The sequence below is a fragment of the Phaseolus vulgaris genome, chromosome 7 (assembly GCF_051622355.1).
Source record: "Phaseolus vulgaris cultivar YP4 chromosome 7, ASM5162235v1, whole genome shotgun sequence".
Lineage (NCBI taxonomy): Eukaryota > Viridiplantae > Streptophyta > Magnoliopsida > Fabales > Fabaceae > Phaseolus > Phaseolus vulgaris.
The window spans coordinates 21183712-21205875 of NC_143504.1; the positions used below are offsets into that span (position 1 = coordinate 21183712).

General features: G+C 33.8%; 2 protein-coding genes across 4 annotated transcripts; both read right to left on the reverse strand.

Moving 5' to 3' along the window:
- Positions 1-2049: 2049 nt before the first annotated feature.
- Positions 2050-13931, reverse strand: LOC137816939 (RING/FYVE/PHD zinc finger superfamily protein). Of its 3 annotated transcripts, none has more exons than XM_068620119.2 (8): positions 12713-13931; positions 11920-12296; positions 10088-11179; positions 9819-9974; positions 9351-9702; positions 6275-6351; positions 6037-6159; positions 2050-2855 (listed from the first exon to the last, which is right to left on the reverse strand). In XM_068620119.2, the coding sequence occupies exons 1-8, from the start codon at positions 13908-13910 to the stop codon at positions 2514-2516; spliced, it is 3717 nt and encodes a 1238-aa protein (XP_068476220.2). In that variant the 5' UTR covers positions 13911-13931; the 3' UTR covers positions 2050-2513. The 3 variants fall into 3 exon arrangements, with proteins under 3 accessions (XP_068476220.2, XP_068476221.2, XP_090160705.1); XM_068620120.2 differs by having other exon boundaries at positions 6059-6159; positions 12713-13904; XM_090304579.1 differs by lacking the exon at positions 12713-13931 and having other exon boundaries at positions 10088-11229; positions 11920-12059.
- A 3998-nt stretch (positions 13932-17929) lies between these two features.
- On the reverse strand, positions 17930-20567 carry LOC137816965 (glycerophosphodiester phosphodiesterase GDPD5-like; the record flags this gene model as incomplete). The annotated part of the gene is made up of 5 exons (XM_090304758.1): positions 17930-18148; positions 18425-18645; positions 18955-19059; positions 19305-19379; positions 20222-20567. Coding segments are annotated over 5 exons (936 nt in total), but the record flags the coding sequence as incomplete, so codon positions are not given.
- Between the last annotated feature and the right edge of the window lie 1597 nt (positions 20568-22164).

Genomic DNA, 22164 nt, shown 5'->3' on the forward strand with positions numbered 1-22164 from the left:
CATTCATTCTTTCAAATTTTCTTCTGAAACTCCTTTTTCTCCTCTCAAAACCCATACCTTTAATCTCGTTTTCCTCTCTTTCTAAGCTATATTTAGTCATAGAATTTTGTAAAAATTAAAGAAAAATCATTAAGTAATAAAATATCGCTCATGTGACATTCTTTTGTGCTAAATAGGTGAGTTCTCTCTCTTTAAATTAACTTTAAAGATTTTTAAAAAATTATTTTATGATTCTAATACAATATTCCATATAATAGAGTATGGAATCATTAATAAAGTGTTGATGCTTAAAAAAATAGATATTGCATGTAGTTAAATAATTTATGTGATTATGTGAGAGGGATTACTAGGAATAATGTAAGTTGTATGAGTATAATGCATGTATTGAGTTATGGAATGTGTTATAACTTATGAATATATTTGGTGAGAAAGTGATGAAAGTTTTTGTCATTCACTCAAGGGTAAGAGTCACCAAGACTCGATGGGTATGCAAGAAATTGACCATAATATATATAGGTTATCTAGTGAGTTGAATAAGAGTGAGACAATTTGTTGATTATAACATGGACAATTCTTGGCATACTATTGAATTTATTAAATGTGTTTTAGTTGCGGATATTTGAACTCAATATATGTTTTCTAGAAATTGTTGAGTCTTATAATTATTTATATATAGTTTAAATCACTGATGCCCTTGATAGACATAAATGTATGAGATACTTTATTAAATCAATTGTGTGTTTTTATATATATTTTATATTAAAATTATTATTTATTTCTTATTATTGTTAATATACCTATTATTTATGGTTATTATGTAATTATAGCGATCATATCTTAACACAAAATATATGAGAATATAGATATGAGACCAATTGATGATTAGGAGTAGAGACTAGTCTCAACTTCTAATTTACAAAATGTTTTATATATATATATATATATATATATATATAATCTTTTATGTTATCCATTATAATAATAACATTTTATTTTTTAATTATTTAAATATTTTTATCTATTTCACTCCAAAATTTTAATTTGATATTTTTCTTAAGTGATATTATTCCATCACTGCTAGTAGTTATATACAACTTTTTATGTTTTTTTTATTATCTAAAATAAAGAGATATTTAAAAAAAATTAAAATATTAATATACCTAAGTCTGTTTGAGTGTATATATATATTATGTTTTCAATGTTTAAAACTAATTAGCTCACCAAACAAATAATTCAAAACATGATTTAGTTTTCTTTCTTGGTAAGACTTTGTGAATTTTACTTTTGGAGAATAATAGCATATGATCTTTTCCTTTGAAAACTAGGTATAAAATATTAAGTCCAAAATATCAATAATTATGATTTATTTACTAATTGTGTTCTGCAACAAAAAATCTTCTATATTTTTCTTTTTTTAAAAAAAATATCTATTTATTGATAAAATCTTTTTGAAAAAAAATGGTTTCATATTATATATTTCAGCAAATGTATTTTACAATAATTTTAGAGTACCTTACAATTTTAATTTTAATTTAGCCTTATAAATTAATATGCTTGTCTAGGGATTAGAAAATAAATAAAAGAAATATATTGATTAAGTGCCAATGAATCAAAATTAAACCAATAAAAAAATTGACTTTTATTTACATGTTAAAAGGGGGTTAAACAAAAAAAAAAACAGTGAAATTAAATTCACACCATAAACATGAGAAACAATGGAGTTGTAATTACTTTCAATCATCCTTCACTTTCTGATAAAAGAATGTCAACTTTTCCTCGGATGGTCTACATAATGGACTTTTGCTTCCGTTCCAGCGATTCCCTCGTGAAGAATGGTAATTATCAATCAAGTGTAAATGTACAATAAGTAAAAATGGCGCTTAACAAACTAACCATGTGTTATCTTATAACATATTTTCATATAAACATATTCCAAAGTTGAAGCTTGATTGTCATATATCGATTTCATTTAGACGCATTCAGATCACTGCTTTGATGCAAGTGAATAAGAAATACAACAATAAGAAACAGAAATGCAAAGCCTAAAAATGTTACAATAAGAACTTTACAACAATAAATCAATAACCGTTAATGAGTAATTATCCTATACATATACATTGTCCCTTGCAAAGCTACCACATCTACTCCTCCTTCTATACCCATCCACCCATGACTCAAGACCAACGAGTGTTAAATTAGATTATCATATACCAGGCTCCCAGCGTCCAAGGTGGTTTCCAAATTAGTATTTCCTAATCAAATCCAATTGTACATTCTTGCTTCCTATTTAACCCAACCTAAAATACTAGTCACTTAAGAAAATTCTACACGACCTTCTGCCTTAAGCATGAAAAAAGATACAACTACTGCTACAGGTATTTACACAACTGAACCGGCGTGACATCGCATCCAGCAATAGCAATCCATCCTCTCATTAAACAAGCTCGAAAAGACTGCAAGCCAACAATTCTTATTCTTGCAACAACAAATCTGAGATATTAAGCCACAACATATTAGGCACTACCTGCCTCATCTGATGTACTTCCTGCTGGGCATATTCTGCCAACCTGAATTTCATCTTCACTGAACATGCTCTCTTCACTAGAATTGGAGAATGGACCAACATCCTCATCCGTTAGGGAGTCAGCTTTTTGTCTCCTCCTCACATCCTTCACTGCTCTTCCCTGAAGAGCGAGGCGTCTACGTTTTCGAGCTTTACGCTTGCCTTTGGGGAACTCTTCCTTTTGCAACTCAAAGTCCTTCCCTTCAGCCTCTTTCGGAGTTCTTCCCTTGCCATATCCATTATCATCAGATTCTTCAGCCTCCAGCTTACGCCTTTTTCTATTAGAATTTGTCTGAAACATTTATTCATGTTTAGATTGAAAGTTTTCTCGACAGTACATAATAGCAGCAATGTCACAGAAAGTAAACTACGATAAAGAAAGTCATTGCAAGGAAAGACTAGATGAATAATATTTGGTTTAAATGCTAGTCCCTGCAAATGTAGCAAATTTTTAGGGGTCATTAGGATCAGTTCATCGAGTCAAAAACTCATTTAGACAAGGTAGTACCATCAACCCACCACAAAAAGCACAATGAGGTGGAGGATCTAGATCATCCTCAGCTACAATCATTTGCAGTAGTTCCGCTTGCAATACAGTCATGTGATCTTCTTAGTATAAGCACAAAGGCTCCAAGACACTATTCCATGACAAAAATATACGGCTGAAAATATAGTACTAGAGGAGAATGGGTGGATTCACATGTTTCTCTTTGTCCCATGAGGAACGGAAACTATTCTTTGACTGCAGGGTGGAATTGGCTTAGCCATCATGCTTAAAAAAAGTGAACAGCTTGTAACTTCTGAAACGAAGTTAGTTCCATCATCTAGGCCATCTCAGCCTTTAGCACCAGCTGACTTTGCTATACTATTAATGGTGTAAAAGAGGATTTTTGTGAATTGAGCATTACATCATTATGTTTCAAGCAATGGGTTTGGCTAAAGAGAAAGGTGGAAATATAGAGATAATATACTGTAATGGAAGAGGAGGTAAAATAAAATCCCGAAACAATTTAGTGTACAGTCAAAAAATTATAAATCACTTTCCCTCCCACATCCAAATTCCCCCAATAATGAGGGCAGGAGGGATTCTGTACCCTTCAATTCACCTCCCCTTCCCTCCAAAATTTTTAAACTAAACAAGGTAGAATTAAAAAATTCTTCCTCTCCCCTCCCTTCATTTCTCACCAACCAACAACCGGAAAGGTAAGATGCTTAGCACCGTGGAGAAGGTACAATAGATGAATTTGGTACTTATTACATCTTTCAATTTTATAAATGGCCCGTGGCTCTTTTGAAAGATATAGATAGATGGACGAGGAATTTCATTTGGACCTGATATATTAATAAGCAACCTCTTGTTTCTATGAAGTGGCAATCTCTCTGTTTGAGTGAGCAAGAAGGTAGGCAACAGGTTCTCAATATATTTGAAGAAAACAAAGCTTCGTTTAGGTTGGGATTTTGCTTATAGTAATATGTCTTGGGCTTGTCTTATGAGAGCAAGATTTTTAAAAAATAAATACTGCAAAATTGTTCTTTATAAATCCTCTTTAGTTTGGCTTGGCATTGCTGATTGGTATGATTCTATTTTGGAAAACACTCACTGGCAATGGGGAAAAGGTCAATTTCTAAAATGACAAATGGTGCCCAAATTCTGCTATTTCTGATTATGCATGTGTTCCAAGTATTGAGAAGAAAAGTTTCATCTCTACTGTTGTTCATGCTTGGCATGACAATTCTTGGATGCTGCCTTTTTCTTTACAGCAGGTCCCAGGTCTTGAGAATCTACACTATATCTCTATTTCTGACTTGCAGAATGTTCCCAATTGGGTTCTGGAGGAATCAGGGCTCCTTACACACAAGGCTACACAGGAGTTTTGTCATTCTTTGATAAGCTCTGTTGCTTGGGATTCCCTTATTTGGAAGATTTTTATTCCTCTCGCTAAATCTCTGGTTTTGTGGAAACTCTTTACATAATAAATTACCCACTGATAATGAATTTTAATATAGATCTATAATCTTTGTTTTAAGAGAAGTGTTTGTAATTTGCTAGCTGAAAGTCCTCAACATATCTTTCATGACTGTCACATGGCTGTCAAGTTTTGGGTGTTGCAGCAATTTTTCCAGGTTGGTCTTTCTTAATAACTTGGATATTTAAATTTCTTAAAGGAAAAAAGGAGTTTGCGGTTAAAGATGTTGGTTAAAGACATTCGTATTGCTGCTGTAACAATATCATTTGGATGTTTTGGAGAATGAGAAATCATGCTAGGTTTCAACATAAATGTGAATTTAAATATGCTTTAAGCAATGTTCAATGGTATACCAGCAAGTTAGGTCATGCTTCTAAGAACAATGAGTAATGATATTACTAGCTTTACTATGAAGTTTTTTGATGTCCAAGCTAGACCTAGGAAAGTTTCAAGAATTGAACAAGTTAATTGGTGCATGCCAAGTGTTGGGTGGGTGAAAGCGAACACAGATGGTGTGGTCAGAGGTTGTCCTGGTCATGTTGGTAGTGGTGACATTTTTAAAAGAAGTGTTGGGGAATATATTGGTGGTTGCGGAGATTATGGCTGCTATTTTGGCTATTGAGCTTGCTAAAAACTCATGGTTTTAGGAGAGTGTGGCTTGAATGTGATTCCATCTTTATGTGTCAAGCTTTTAATAATCCTAAAGATTCCATAGATTCTTCGTGGGCGTTTGTTGAAATGTTTCCCATTTCGTAGAGAGATGGACTTTAAAGTTTCTAACATCTATGAGGAAGGCAATCATTCTGTTCCGTTGATAGTCTGACTAACATGGAGATTGATAACAGACAGGAATTTGTTTGGTTTGATGGTTTGCCTCCTATTCTTAGTATAGATTTCTTTCACAATAGATACAATTTCCCATACTTTAGGTTTGGGTAATCTTGTTCTCTTTGGAGTTTTCCAATTTTGCATGGGTTTGCTGTGATCCCCAGAGCTCTTTGTACCTTTTTTTATCTCTTTTTTATGGTATTCCATGTGATGGCAAGCCTCACTGGGATGTCAAAGTCTCATAATGATGCCTAGCATGTGAGCTTTTATTAAAAAAACCATAGAAGATCTTCAAATTGGTCGATACAGAATCACACAGAAGGTTACACATGAAAGACATTTATAGGACTTAACATATATCACATCCTAACCAAAGTCCATGGAACAAACACAAAGGAAATGGAAGACAAATTGACACGGTATGATCAAATAGAACTATCATATCACATACTGCCTAAAGTCAAATATTTATGCAGGAGTAACAAAATCAAGTGCAACAAGGATTCCAATTATTCACAAATTGATGTAACAGAATTTTATAAAAAAATCATAGGATAATTTGTAAGTCACAAAATTAATAAAATTCCGGTTGACTGTTTTTGAAAATGAAACCTTCATAATTATTCAATAACCAGTGTAGACAGTCGAAGATTTGTTATGACAACTACATCCGTATACCTTTGGACCACGATCAACCAACCTTGCCCATTCTTGCCGGTTCCTCAAACAATCAAGAACAGCCTGGGAGTGACTTGAGTATGCATATCGCTCACCATTGTGTTTCCTCAAGTTATGCCAGTGCTGTGACAAAACACAAGAAAAACAAACATGTTCACAGTCAACCCCATTTTCAACACATAACAATAAAGAAAACTAGGTACCACAAAAAGCAACAGTAATAAAGAAAGAACCTTACCGGTAGAACAGCATTACAGAGTTCCTCATAGGTCATGCGCCTGCCTTTGCTCATAATAATAATTTCATTGATTAAACCTGAAATTGGATACCATGTATGTATAGTAAGAAAATATCAACAAATTGCTCAATAGACATATTAAACACAGATATTCAGTGTTTTCCTGCCTACAAATTGCAAGCTATGAAGCGTCCCTTTCCATTTGAAATGTGCATAAGTGATGGATGTTCAAAACTTCTCATTAGGTGTTCAATTTAAAAAAAAAATACAACTTAAGAGATTTGAGTAGACACTTCCATATGAACAAATACAAATTAATATTATTAAAAATATAATTTTTTTATTAGTAGAAATGTCAGCTTAAAATATCATGTAAAATATTGAAATAATGTCTCACATCTTTTGTGAGGCTCATAATCATAGAAAAAAAAACCTTAAAAGTTGGTTTAAGCAATTGAATATACATTTCGAGGAAAATTATTGTAAGAAAAAGGTAAATATATATATATGTGTGTGTGTGTGTGTGTGTGTGTGGTTTCTTGGTGTCCTACGTTTTAAACACTAGTTGTGTCAAAGTGGCTGCATAAGACTCCATGCTTCATAGATTACAAGGGCTGACCATTCCTAAACCTACATGCCCATATAGTTTATTATGACTGACTATGTAAAAGTAAATTTTGTTGATAAAGTCCATGTATTTGTTGGGGAAACCCCCGCCTGCATACACAATAAGAAAAAAAGGATAGAAACACACAAAGACACCACAAATTGAAATAGTGGAAGAAAACATATTATCACAATTTGACACCTCTTACATATGTCCGCGAAACGAAACCATATTAAAAGTGTTTCAATATTTACAAGATTATAAGTTCTTTAAAATAAAGTAGAAAAAACTCTCTAAATAACACATTGCCTACAATCTCAATCTTCCTCTCAAAAGTTACAAGGAATAATAAATACTCCTGCCTTGGACTTATAAATCTTATACTAGGATATGGGAACCCCCTTTTCAACTTGGGGTGGTTCTTCTCATTCTAAGAACCTCATTTTTAAGTGGTGATGATGACTTCTAAACAATGTTTGCATAAGCGTTAATTAATTGTTTCCTAAAATTCTAAGAATTGTGCCCCTATAAATCACACCACACATACTAAAGAGTTACAACCTTTCACTTATCAATTTATCAAATCTCAAAATTACGGGAATTAATCATCGGAATGTTGAATTGAAATTCCTAACACTCCCTCTCTTATTTAAAATTTTCAAATTCACAACATTGGCCTTTCCAACTCCCATTGTCATGGGGGAAGTTCGCCATAGCTATCTGTGTTTTTGTTTCCAAATCATATTTCTATTGCATAAAATTTTATTTTTCTCCCCATCATACCTCTAATCTCAATATTCCTCAACAAGATTCAGATGGTGGCACTACTTATACTTGCACCGCAGTTTGCTACCACCAATATGATGTGCCTCTAGGCTTTCAAATGACAAAGAAGACTTTTTGACAGAGGGACTCTAACATGGATCCAGCATCACCATCATTTTAATACTCATCTAATTGGTTACATGGTCGCACCATCATCTTTGATACCATTATTGGGAGAAACAAGAATCAAAGCATAGAACACACACAAACACCATAAATAAAAATAGCACAAAACACAAATTAACATGGTTTGACACCTCTTATCTATGTCAACAAAACCATCTTAAAAGTGTTTCACTGTCTCATCACATAAGAACAAGTTGTTTGAACAATCTTGAAAAACCCTCCACAAAACTTATCACCCTACAAATTTTAGTTTCACTCGAAAGTTACAAGAACTGATAAGAATTCTGCCATAGGAGACTTTCTCACATCCTTCTACTTGGGTACACAGCCCCCTTTTCAACATGGGGTGGTTTTTCTCATTTCAAGAATCTCTATTTATAGTGGTGATAAGTTTTGATACCATAGTTGGGGGAAAACTCACTGCACACACAAAGGATAAAACGCAAACAAAGGCACACTGCAAAGAAAAATTGCAAAATAACACATTATTGTGGTTCAACATGTTTTGCACACGTCCATGGAACCATCTCGAAAGTAAGATTACAAGTTTTTGTACAAAACTTGAAAAACCCCTCCCAAGTACCTTATCACCTAACAAATCTAAATATCCCACTCAAATATTACAAGAAATAATGAACATTATCTCACTTGTGAGTGACTTTCTCACATTTTTTGGATTGACATCTTTTCTACTTGGGGACATGACCCACCTTCACCTAGGTACAACTCTTCTCATTCTATTTATACTGGTGGAAATAATTGTTGATATCACTGATGAAAAAAACCCAAAGTGTGTGCAACAAGGATCAGAAGATAAAACACACAAAAGCATACCACAAATAGAAATAGCTGAAGAACACAAAAATTAATGTGGCTTGATACTTCTTGCCTACATCCATGAAATCGTCTCAAAAGCATTTTACTATATCAGATATGGTTACACGTTTTCAAATTTGAAAATCCCTCTCCAAAGAGTGTATCGCCCTACACTGAATTTTACACTAAAAAGTTGCTAGAAATGATAAACAATCTCTCACCCACAAGAGACCCTCTCACATCTCTTCTACTTGATAAATGGACCACTCTTCAACTTAGGGTGATTCTATTCATCAGTGGTGGTGATGACTTCTAAAGACTTTTTGAATAAGCACTAATTAATTAATTGTTACAATTCTGAGAGTCACCTCCCCTAGAAATAACCATCACGCACATAGCTGTAGTCATAAACTTTCCCCTACCAATTTTTTATATCTCAAAACTCACATGAATTAATGCTTGAAAATCTGGAATTGACACTCCTAACAGTAGTTGCCAACGTACTTGAAAACTGAAACTGAAGTTTAGATAATTCAATGAGTTTTAAAAGGCAAGCAATCAAAATTTGTAAACTCACCGTTTTATGGACCATTAATGTTTCATCTTATAATGTAGTCTGGATATTAAATAGCAGAGAAAGACACGAATTAAAAAGCAAAACAAACACAGAGTAGCATTCATTATTCACCGACAGGAAGCTACCAGGTAAGGTGCGATGAACTGGCCTTCCAGCAGTCGCTGTATCATCATCAGAGATATTCCTAGGTGAGTTACGCATAGATGATAGATTCTGATCACCGGGAGGAGAGGATGGGTCACTGTTTGCAATTGCAGAATTGGAAGAAACCGTGTTGTTTGTGATGGAGTTTGCTGCTGTCACAGATGCAAGGCCTTCTTCCCTTGCAGGAGCATCTTCCATATATGACATATCTTGTTTCCTCTGATCAGAAGAGGATGGACACTTCTCCTTCTCTATCTTTTTAGCTTCATCTTCCAGTTCACGAGAACTTCCAGACCCATCTCTAGATGCATCCTTGTGTTTCCGTCTAGATACCTGTGCAAATTATAATTATAAAGGAGTCATCTTCATTGAAAAGCATGTGAATTCTAGAAATAAAATTTGTATATGAAACCATATTTATCGATTTTGTTGTTGGTTAAAAATTATACCAAATAGTGATCCTTTCCTCCACCCGATGTACGCTTCATTAGCATGCTTGTAGGACTAGCAGAACTCAGCTGGGGCAAGCTACCTGCATGGCGTGCTCGTGGTACTCGAGGTACACGGGGTGAACTATTCAGTTCTTGGTGCAATAGCAGAGCGAGCTGCCAACAAAAAAACAAGTGGATACGTTAATAGAGAAAAGGAAACAATAAAGGATATTTTGTAGAGAAACTTATTTGTATATTGATTAAAAAAGTAGAAGTCCAGCTCCAACCTCTTCATCACTTAACATTGAAGAATTTGATATTGGAGAAGGATTCACTGACGGCACATGACCTTGGTTCAACTTAGAGGAAGTGGCGGTGTTTGTTTGGTTAAGTTTTTCAACTTTCTGTGGTGCTGAAGATAAAATCTTATTCTGAACTTGTAGAACCTTCTGATTGGGCAATGATGCATTGGACTCACTAGAGCCTAATATACTTGCAGTCTGATGTATCAAAGACTTAGAAGATACAGGAACAGAATCTCTCGGATCTGAACTCGCTTGCTTGGAGACAGAATTATGCACACTCCTGCTTGAATGCAATCCCTTTGAATTGGAATTCAAGGAGGATTTTGGCCGCTCTCTAACAGACTTCTTTGGATTTTCATCCCTGGCAACATTACTTATACAATTTTCATTCTTTATCTGAACACTACAATCAGTAATCACTCCATGCTTCGTAAAAGGATTAGCAGTTTCAGTATCTTCAGATTTGATATCATGACCCAATGATTTGGAGTTCATGGTTGACGAAGTTGGAGATGACTTTCCAACACATGCTAGCACTTTAGGTGGACATCCGAGTGCTTCAGATTTTGATGGATCTTTAGCAGAATCTGAACCATCTTTTGTTTCAGAAAATACCTTTTGTGTTTCCAAGGAACCTTCATAACCCTCCAGTTCTTGTTTTCTAGGACAAAAATCACCAGATAATTCATTGGGCTTATTGATATGATCAGCAGGTATTACTTCGGATGAAATGTCAACACTGCCGACCTTATTTTCACATGATGGTAAAGTAGGAACTGGTGCTTCGTTCACTTTAACATCAGATTTGTGATCAGATAGTTTTTCATTGTTTTTAAGATCACTGGTAGGAGAAGGATGAAAAATTGAGGGCTTCTTAAAATTATCAATGTCATCTTCCCTCTTCATCTTAACTTTGCATTTTGTAGAGCTTGTACGCATGCGGTCAAGATCTTGAGAAACTTGGTTATCCACGAGCTGTGGAGCAGAACTGCAATGACCTTCTGTTTGAGGACTTGCAGCACTTCTTACTACTAAACTATCATCTGCATTATCAGCTACTGAGCAATCCCCATCCTTGTTTATAAAAGCAAGAAACATCATCCAAATGCAGTGTGTCGTCAAGTCTAAAGGATATAAGACATGACAAAACATCCATAAAACTATGCATGTATAGTAGACCTAGTTAAAATATTTTAAACAGTGACAACAGCGAATAACCTAATGTCTCCCAAGCTGAAATTTTAAGTATCCCATGTTCTGGTAAGATTACAAGCTCGGAGTATCAAAAAAGCAAATGCGTTCATGGAAAATCATATTCTTGGAGTAGAGGAGAATAAAGGTCTACCACTTCAGTTAGTACTGAAGTCAAGAGATATACGAAGTTTTCTCAAATTTTATTTTCTTAAACCGAGAAACAAGTACTCCCTAAATTCCTTTGTAATAGTCGTTTAAGGTTTTTCACTCAAGCATTTAATTTTTCTATTTTTAATACAATTTTAAGTGAGTTACCTACTATACCCCTTTCCGTTTTCTTATTTCAATGTTTATATTGTCTCTCTTGTTATTATGTTATCTTGAAATTTAAAAAAATGATAGATAAAAGGGAACAATATTTTAATATAAAAATTGACAACTAAAAAGGAACGGACGGAGTAGTGTGCAGTAATACACCTAGCAGAGCATTACCAATATTGATGCAACCATATTAAACATGGAATGGGCAAAAAAAAGAGCATCACTAATTAACACATGCTAATCACAAAACCTAAACTTCATTGCCAATCTTTGATTATGGCAGTGTAAGTAATGCATACCTTTTCTTTAGCTGAAGCATTTCCAACATTATTCTGATTTAAAGCTGATGTAACGGCATCATCAGTCTTAGAAGACATCTCCACCACAGTAGGAGGTTTATGATTAGGCTTCTCTTCTGCTAGTACATCTACAACAGAAACACCATGCCTAGTCATGTCAGGATATAATGGTTCCAAAGAATCCTCCGTAGTTGTTAGGTTATTATTTGGCTCCTCCATGATGGTATCAGCAGCCAAATAATCATCAGAAACACATTCTTGAACAACTATTTCTTTCAAGTTTTTATTCTTTATGCTCCGAGTGTCAGCCTTTAAAATCCTTGGTCCTCTGTCCTCATAAAAGTCCACTTGTTTCGCCTCACCAGTGGGTGTAAATACTAGTAACCACATCAGGAAGAAAAAAATTTAGTCAGCAAGAGCAGATGAAGGATGGCAAGATGCAAAAACACCACTACAGTTGATGATACTTGCTCATGGTCACATAATGAAACAACAATAGGGATAACCTTTTCCCAAGTAACAAGTAACTCAACAGTGGTAATGATAGGGAATCCTGAGCACAGATCTTGACGAAGATATAGGTATTGAAGAGTAAAAATCCAGACAAAATGTTTTAAAAATACAGTCTACCACAACAATTGAAGCCAGGTTTTTAGGGACTTTATTACCACAATTGCAGTTGCATAAAGAATAGCATCAAAACCACAACGACCGCAATTTAAAACCTTCAACTCCCCAAAATGACAATAGCAAATAGCAGAACAGTTTTAAAAAAGGGGGAAAACGAAATAACCTGATTTAGAAGAATGCAGAGTTCTCCTCCTGGGATCCACCTCTCTGTCAGAAGTAGTCCTAACCCGCTTCTTCCCGCTACGGTCTTTTGAATTTGAAGACCCGAAATCCCCTTTGCTGCGCTTACTGTGATGAACAACAGGAGGTCTCAGCAGAGTCCTCTCCTTCTTCACCTCACTGTGGAAACGTGGCGGCACATCCTCGCTGCCAAACTTGCCCGTTTCGGTTTCCTTGGCGTGGCCAGATCTCGCATCAGCAGATGAAGGATCCAATAGAAGAGCAGAACCATTATTATCACCGTCTTTAGACAAATAAACAAGAGTCCCAGCCCCATTCTTGTTATTATCCAGTGCCTGTGGTTGAGCTTGTGTTTGTTCGTGTAAACTCTCGTTAACGTTATCCTTACCATCATCATCGTTTTCGCTCCAGAAGGGAAACTCCTTGTACTGAAAATTAAACTTCTTGGGAACGTACCCACAGGCCTTCCAGAGGTGAGGGGAGAAAATCGAGGAGACAGAGGGAGAGGAAAAGATGGAAGGGTCACCTCCGAGTGCGCCCTGGACGTGGACCCGGTCCTGGATGGGCTTATCGGTCCAGAGCCTGGGCCTAGAGGGGAGGGCCTTTTTGTTGTCCATGGAGATGGTTTTGGTGGGGAGTTCCACGAGGAACTGCGCCACCTCGGTCTCCTCCGGGTTGTTGTTGTGCCTGGCCTTGCACTTGTCGCAGGCGAAGGTGTCGTCGCCCTTCACGTACCGCGAGCAGCGGGTGTGGACCCACACGCCGCACTCGTCGCACTTCACCATCTCCTCGCCGTCATCGAAGGTCACGCCGCAGATGCAATCCACCGTCCACGAGCCGTCCACCCACTCATCCGGTGGGTCAGAGCTCTGAGGGCGGTGCGATCGCCCCCCTTTCATTCTGCCCGCGCTGATTGAGGGCACAGAAATGGGGAGCGAGTTCAGCCGGTGAGGGTATCGCAATTGATTCGGAGTGCGGAAGATAAAAAGAGAAGAATCTACGCTCTCACTGAAACTGGAAGCAGGGGACACACAGGGAGATGGCGAAGGTGAAGAGAAAGAATGAAAGGGATTTTCGGGGTTGAGTACTCTGGTATCTGATTTTTTTATTTGGATCGGATTCAATTCAACCCGACCCGTATCTATCATCCATGCATCATCCCATTCCCAGCTTCTCTCCATGAGGAAAAACAAAATTCTCCACAGGATAAAATATATACCTTAATAAATTATCCTTAAGTATTAACTTCTTATTAATATGAATATTAATCTACATGTTTATTAAATTATAAATATGTGAAATATCATGGATTATTGAGTTTTGATATAAAAAAAATAGAGATGTAATTACATTTTGTGCAAGTATTCTTTTTTTCTTTTAACAATATACATGTCCTTATTAATATGTTTAATTAAATTGTAAGTTTTTATTATTTTTTTTTCTATTAAGTACTTCAATTTATTTTTACATTTTTTAATCGATTTGATTATCACATAGTTGTTATCTTATTTTGTTTCTAACATAAAATTATATTATTACAAATGTTTGATTTTTATTATTTTCATTAGAAATTAGATAACAAAGTCTTTCTGATTATTTTCATGTTATCGTATACAATTATTAAGGAATTAGTATTATTGATTTAAGTGACTACTCGTTCTTTGATATCCAACACATTTCCAATTAAAATCATTTATTTGCCATTTTATATTAACGATTCTATTATCTTATAATAATCACAAAAATTTCAATTTTTTTAATATGTAAAAACAAATAATCAAGATAACAGAACAATAGGTACATCTAATTAATAGAAAAAATAAATTATAAGGACTCATTTTGAAAATTATAAAAAATTTAAACAAAATAAATTAATAAAAACATAATTATAAATATTCAAATTTATGAGTAACTTCAAACTTAATTTGCTTGTGTTCATGAAAATGATAAAAAAAATTCATAAAAATTATAGAAAATAATTATAAAAGATTAATATTAGTAATAATAATTTATGCAATGATAGTGATATAAATATATAGCTTATTATTCTGATGTCATTGTTTACTATTCAATTTATATTTTATAAATAATAGATTTATGGTTCTTTATATAATAGAAACAATATATACTTAAATTATAAAAAATAAATATATTGAATAGATTTATTGTTTAAGATATCAAGAGACATAAATAAAAAGATTAACTATTAAAAATATTAAACATTTATATAAGATGAAAAAAAAAGTAAACGGTGTCTTGTTTTAGGAAAAAAAAATATAAATGTAATATATTTTTCTTGTAATTTTTTTTTTTATAAAATTTATGTTAGATATTATTATAAAATATTCATATCAGCAACGTGACACATTAAGTTTTAAGTATTGTATGTCATCACATGATAGATGACATAAAAAAATATACAAACAAACATAGGAAGATTGTGTTAAAATTCAGACTAAAAAGCATTAAACTCCCAAAAATTTTACAAAACCAAACATGACAAGTTGAAACTTGTAATGAAAGAAGTCTACAAAAATGCTAGGAGGAAAACTACAATATAAAACAAACTCCAACCTATTAAGTAACCTAAAGAGGCAAGTTTATCAACACAATGGTTGTCTTATCTAAAAACACGAAAAATTTTAAAATCAATCTCTCTACAAAAAGACAAATATTTATTCCAACTATTGTGCAAAAATCAAGGGACAAAAAATTTAAAAGAGAAAGTTGAGCAAACTAAGGAAGAATCACACTCCATCCAGAGATATTTATAGCCAACTTTTTGCGCCTCCTCTATAGGATAGTAGCTCCCATGAAGTCTGCCACTAGAGAAGATTGAACACCAAGAAAGGAAGAAAATCTCCTAACATATTCACCCTTGCTACATCTAAAAAACCCAACACAAGAAGTAAGTTTTTGGAACCCTCTAGATGTACCATCTGTATTGACCTTTACAGTTAGCTAGGGGGAAATTCCAAACGACTTGAAAAGGTTAAAGAACTTTACTCGATCTCGTATGAATATAAAAAAAAATTAACATTGAAAAGTGAAATATATCATTATTTATAGATTTATTAGAAGCATTATCTAAAAATATGATAAAATATTTAATAAAATTTATGGCATGATTCATGCTAATCTTTTGTTGAAATCTAGTGTGATTTCACATTTTCTAAAGCATCCAGATCGTGAAGGTGATGACGATAAGCCTAATGTGTTTAATTAAAGGATCCATAGGAGAGTTAAGAAAATCAATAAGATCATAAGAAGAAGAGAAAAAAATTCCTCGAAAAAACTTGTTTTAACCCATTACCGTGAGTAAATTGCAGTAAAACGGCCAAAGAAAACAGTCATGAGTAAATTGCAGTAAAATTACAATACCATGAGTAAATTGCAGTAAAACGGCCAAAGAAAATATGAGAAATAGAATCTTGCTCATTATTACATAAAAAGCGCGTAGAGCAAAGAGTCACACCTTTACGCTGAACCTCACTATTAGTGAACACCCTACACTGCAAAATCTTTCATAAACACGAGAGTCTTGATTGGAGGAATAACAAATACTAGATAAGTTTACCCCAACTACAAATCCCAAACAGGAAAAAAAACCTTTCAGCAACTTTTGACTAAGAATTCAAGAATCCTAAGGAGTCCAATTCAGAATATCTCTCTCATTAGAGATAACAATGTCCTTCATAAGATGGATATCAGGCAGATAAGATAAAACAAAAGGTAAGAGGAATTGTTCTAAGCCTAAGAAACTTTAGAATAAAGTTTGAGTCTATAAATATGAGAAACACCTGCAATAAGAGAGATACACCTAAGAAACACCACAAATCATTCAAAAAATTGATATCAATACTTGAATCAATTGTCCAATAAGTATGCTCAAGAACCACATCATATAAGTCTTTAATCTCATACCAAATAGAAGAAAAGTGATATATGACAATCTTATAGTATTTAGATATGAGATATCTAGCCTTAAGAAGAAAAGTCCAAGGCATGTTTGTGACTCATAGAATAATTAGATAGATTAGAAATAATAGAGTATGGTTAGAAAAACTTTTAACCAAAACATGATACTTGTAGGAGGACAAAACATCCTTGCATTCGAGATTGCGAAAGACTCTGTCTAAATTTCTATCAGTTATATTTTGCACTTCTACCATTGTTTCAAGTAAAAGTATGACTAAAATAAAGCATCTCTAAAATATTATTAGCATTAATCCAATCTAGAAACTCAAAACGGGAAACCTGATTAGGAGCAACACCCTTTTTACAATCAATTGTTGAAAGAATAACATTAAAGACCTTAAGAACAAACGAGGGACCCTACATGGAAATCAACTCATCCCATAAAATTCTCCTTGTAGTATGAGAATTGGCTCCATAAACACCAGAAAAATTAAAATCTTTTCCATGCATACTACCAAAGATAGTAATAAATTTAGTATGAACAGAAAATGTACTAATAGTTAAGGGTGGTCATGGATTGGATTTTGGAAAATCCAATCCAAATCCAAATATATGGATTGGATTTTAAATCCAAATCCATATTTTTTTATGAAACTAATTTGGATTTTTACAAAATCCAAATCCAAATATTTGGATTGGATTTTAAATCCAAATCCTTATTTTTTATAAAACCAATTTGGATTTCTATAAATCCAAATCAAATTCAAATCCATATTTATAAAACAAATTAATTGGATTTTAAATCTAAATTTATATTTTCTAAAAAACACTAACATAATATTAATATAATAATAAATTCATTGGATTTTAAATTTAAATCTATATTTTCTAAAAAAAACTAACATAATATTAATATAATAATATGTAAGAAAAAAATTAATATTATATAAATATAAAAAAATATAATAAAATTATAATTTAATAATACCAAAAATTATAACTACTATTTTTGAAAAATTTAAAACTAATTAATTTTGCTCATATCATTCTAAAACCAATCTTGCAAAATGAAAAGTTGGAAGCATTAAAGAAAAAAAAAATAGATGGATCTTAACTAAAGTTGAAGTGCAAAAAAGAGTTCTCATTTCGGTAAGTATATGGATGCACCTCTACAGATATTAGCAATTCATATTGTCATGTGTTTGGCTCCAAACCATTCATTCATGGAAGACAATACAAAGATTACACATTAAAGAGGAGACATGTCAAAACAGATAATGCAAGAAAATGAAAAGTATCAAATCCATAAATCTTACGAGAGAAAATAAGCCTTAAAGAACTGTACATACAGATTATGAGCACGTGCCCTGGAAACAAGATCAGTAGGAGTTAGCATATAATTTTTTGCTACAGGTACCAACGTGTCTTTCCAAGGTCCAATTCCTACAACATATTGCTTTATGTAGTTTAGGTATTCATCAGATGTAATCTCCCAGTATGACTGCACATAATCATCACAGTACTATTTTGTTAGACTTTGGAATAGACAATCAAAACAACATTGTAACATAAAATGGAGACAATACAAGTATCACTATGATGCTAAGGCAGAAATTAACAAATGTTGCTAAGGTCTGAATGTATCACTATGATATAAATTATGAACTTCACAAGTATAACAAACTCCATTAACAAAACATTTTGTTCTGAAAAGTTGTAGACAAAACAGAATAATCCTATAGCAGGTTGCACATATGAGGTAATATGCATTACACACCTGATTGGTGTCTTGCGTTGGAATATCAATATCGTCAATTAACAAAATTTTGGGCAAGTCCGTTTTATTTGCTATATACACGAGTGAAGTTGGAGCAAATGACTGAATGAATATAGGTTGTCTCAGCCAATTTTTTGACAGGTAGGAACCCTTGAACCCATACTTCTGAAGTGTGTCCACAAACTTGTCCTCAAATCTTTTTCCATTTGACCATTTAAGCCGTTGATTGTATCAAGTCAACTTAATGAACGGAAAAAAGACAAAACCTCTAAAGAACTTGGCTAAAACATAATATTATTAAGACGAAATTAGCAAGCATGACATTGTAAAACATTCGAACAGGCATAAGAATTCTTAATGCAATTTGCATTTAGAATCTCCCAACAATATAATCTCACCTCCAGTAATACTCATTATTAGCTTTAATTTGAAAATTGGTGGATTCTGTTATATTCTTCAGATGAATTATATATCAATAACTCTGCCTTTCATTTAGGCATTTGTTGGATTCTAAAAATAAATACTCACATGTTGATTGATATATACTGGATTTTTTATCTCTGGATATATTCCAACAACTCTGGGTGCCTGCAGTATGGTAATGAACTCTTCAAAAGTGATGATTTGAAACTTTCCTGAAATAGATTACCGATAGTTATAGACTAACAACCACTTTTTATGTGTGCAAAAGCGATATTAGTTTCATGTAGTAATCACAAGAAAAAAAAAGTCATCAGCAGTAAGCTTCCCTAAAAATGAAAACGAAAATTAGTTCCACTCTTCAGTGAGTAGGCGAATAATGCAACAGAATGCACAATTAGCAACAAGGCATTGAAGAGGAAAAAATGAGAGAGACTACTCTGTGGAAGGAGGGACTAACCATTAAATTGTTGATCCCTGTATGTATACCTCTGTCTCACCCTCAATGACTTTAACTCCTTTAATGTGAAATCAACTGCAAATATACATACAAGTAAACTTATTTTGGAAAATTAGATTATTACAGCATGAAGAAAAATGGTTTAGATGGCAAATAGAATTTTCAACAAAACTAGAGAACTTGAAACATATGCAAACCTTTTAGGATACACGTTACTAAAAACAATGAAAACAGAGAGCAATTTCAAGCTTATGCATCACAGACAGTAGCAATCATATTGACCCCATAATTATTTTATTAAGGAAATTTGCAACGAATCTGAACTAAGAGAAGGGAAGGATTAAGGCTTGTTCTTAGTCTACTCACACACGCAAGTTTATTTTGATTTGCTATGGTTTATTTTCTCTACAAGGGAGTCTCTCAGCTCAAACAAACCTTACAACCCTGTTTTTTCAAGTACTCTGTAGAATGTGCAGGAATATACTACATATTAATGGAGTCATATATGCATTATGGTACTTGTTTAGAAAAAGGAAAACTAAGTGAAGACTAGGTCCATGCACCCTAAATATGGTAAAATGAATCAAAATCTCATGAAGTAGTGCCAAAATGATTAAACCCCAAAAGCGGATTTGTTCAAGAAAAGTGTAAGAGATTCTTAATTATCATTTTTTAGTGCTGATTGAGAAAATTTATAGTTATTTAAATATAAAACTGCACTATTAATTGCAATGTAGGAACCCTAGAAAATGGGAGTTAATCATACCAAAACATTGATTTGGATAAACTATGGCAAACATATTTGGAACTGATAAGATGACTCATGGCTAACAAGTAATAGTGAGTTGAAAAAATATCAAGATGCATCAAGAACAACCATTCAAACAGAAGTGTTTATGGATGAAAACGAGACCTACATGCAAGTTGCTTTTGCTGCAGAGACAGAGTGCTTCGACGCAACGAAATCGATTTGTCAAGGCGGTGGAGAGAGAATCGTAGGAGGTGGAGAGGGAGTCGGAGGCGGTGGAGAGGGAGTCGGAGGCGGTGGAGAGAGAGTCGGAGGCGGTGGTGTGCTTCGTTCGTTTTGCTGAAGGTGCAAAGAAAGAGTGGTTCGCAACGAAATCGATTTGCCAAGGCGGTGGAGAGGGAGTCGGAGGCGGTGGAGAGAGAGTCGGAGGCGGTGGTGTGCTTCGTTCGTTTTGCTGGAGGTGCAAAGAAAGAGTGGTTCGCAATTTTCAAATGCAGAGCGGAGTGGAATATGATTTGGATTGAAAATTTGGATTTTTTTAGTTTTTAAAATCTGTATAAATAAAATGGATATCTGATTTGTAAAAATTGCAAAATGTGGATCAGAATAAAATCCAGATTTAAATAAACATATTTATAAATAAATTATAGCAGTTTAAAATTGGATCAGATTAACCTAACCAGATTTTTTGCCCACCCTTACTAATAGTATTAAGAAGAGCAAGACATCAAAGTCTCTAGCTTGCTTTTGATTTCCATTAGTCTCGGCAATGAGGGAAAGATTAAGACCCTTGAGGAAGGCTTCTCTAAAAATACATAAACCCATCTTGGGTTCAACAATGAAGACAATTTGAGGACGTTGTTGTTTAATAAATCTAGCCAACATATATACAAATTTTGATTCGATAAACCTCTAATATTCCATAAAATACATTTTACCTCAATCATTTTCTCTTGATTTGTCCAACCTTTGTAGGTTTCTTACTTCCTTTGTCGCTAGCCTTAGAAGGTCGCCTTGGTTTTCTTGTAGTTTGTACTACATCTTCATCATTCTCACTCAAGGAGTCCTCATTTTCCACCCTATCAACCGAGAACTTGGAGACAATCTTACTTTCATTTTAAATTTGTCTACTGCGATATACTTTTTAGGATCCTCTTTTAAGAGAACAATGATCGCTTCTCCATTTTCCATCCTTCTCCATTTTCCATCCCTATAAGAGAAGAAAAATTGTTTGTGTAGAGGCATGCTATTAATGTCATATTTAGAAAGAACTTGATTAACATCTGCTGAAAATAGTTCTACATCAGAGTTTGCAATAGTATAAGTATCATTTATCACTTCCTTTTGATGTTATCCTAAATTCTGCAGGAGATTTTCTCCCAATTCTTAAATGGTTTCCAAAGAAGACATATCAACAAAGAATCATCCTCCTCTTTCAGCATTAACTACAATATCCAAAAAAAATTATTAACTTCATCTTTCTCACATTCCACAACATAAGGACTTACTTACAAATCAACATATCCAGGCTTTACAAAGATATTATTAGTGTTATGCTCCTATGAAGAGGTCTTATGCATAATTTAATTATGTGTTCCCTTAAGACTATAAACTTGCATGTGTTATAATATATGACCTTAAATAAGAGGGGGAGTGAATTGTTTATAAAAGATTTTCGAGGTATAATGAAAGCCAATGAAAAATCACAGAGAAGGAAGCTAAGGAAAGCAATACACAAAGATGTTTTAGTTGATTTCCAGAAAATCAACCGGTTGTTTTTATTAGCAGTTAATAAAAACAACTTAAAACAAATATATGTGAGATTAGGGAAAGAGAGAATCACAAAAACAAATTTATACTGGTTTACTCTTACACCAAGAGCTATCTCCAGTCTCTAGAAACTACTAGGTATTCCATTATGCAATCAAAACCAGATTACAAACACCCCACACCAAAGTAGTGACCTTGACCCCCTCAAGAAACACACTACCTTTGGCAAACCACACCAAGAGTGTTGATCTTGAACACCTCAAGAACACACAACACACCCTGGCAACACAAATACAGAAATACAGTAATCAAGGAAGTAGGGAATATAATACACCTGGGTAT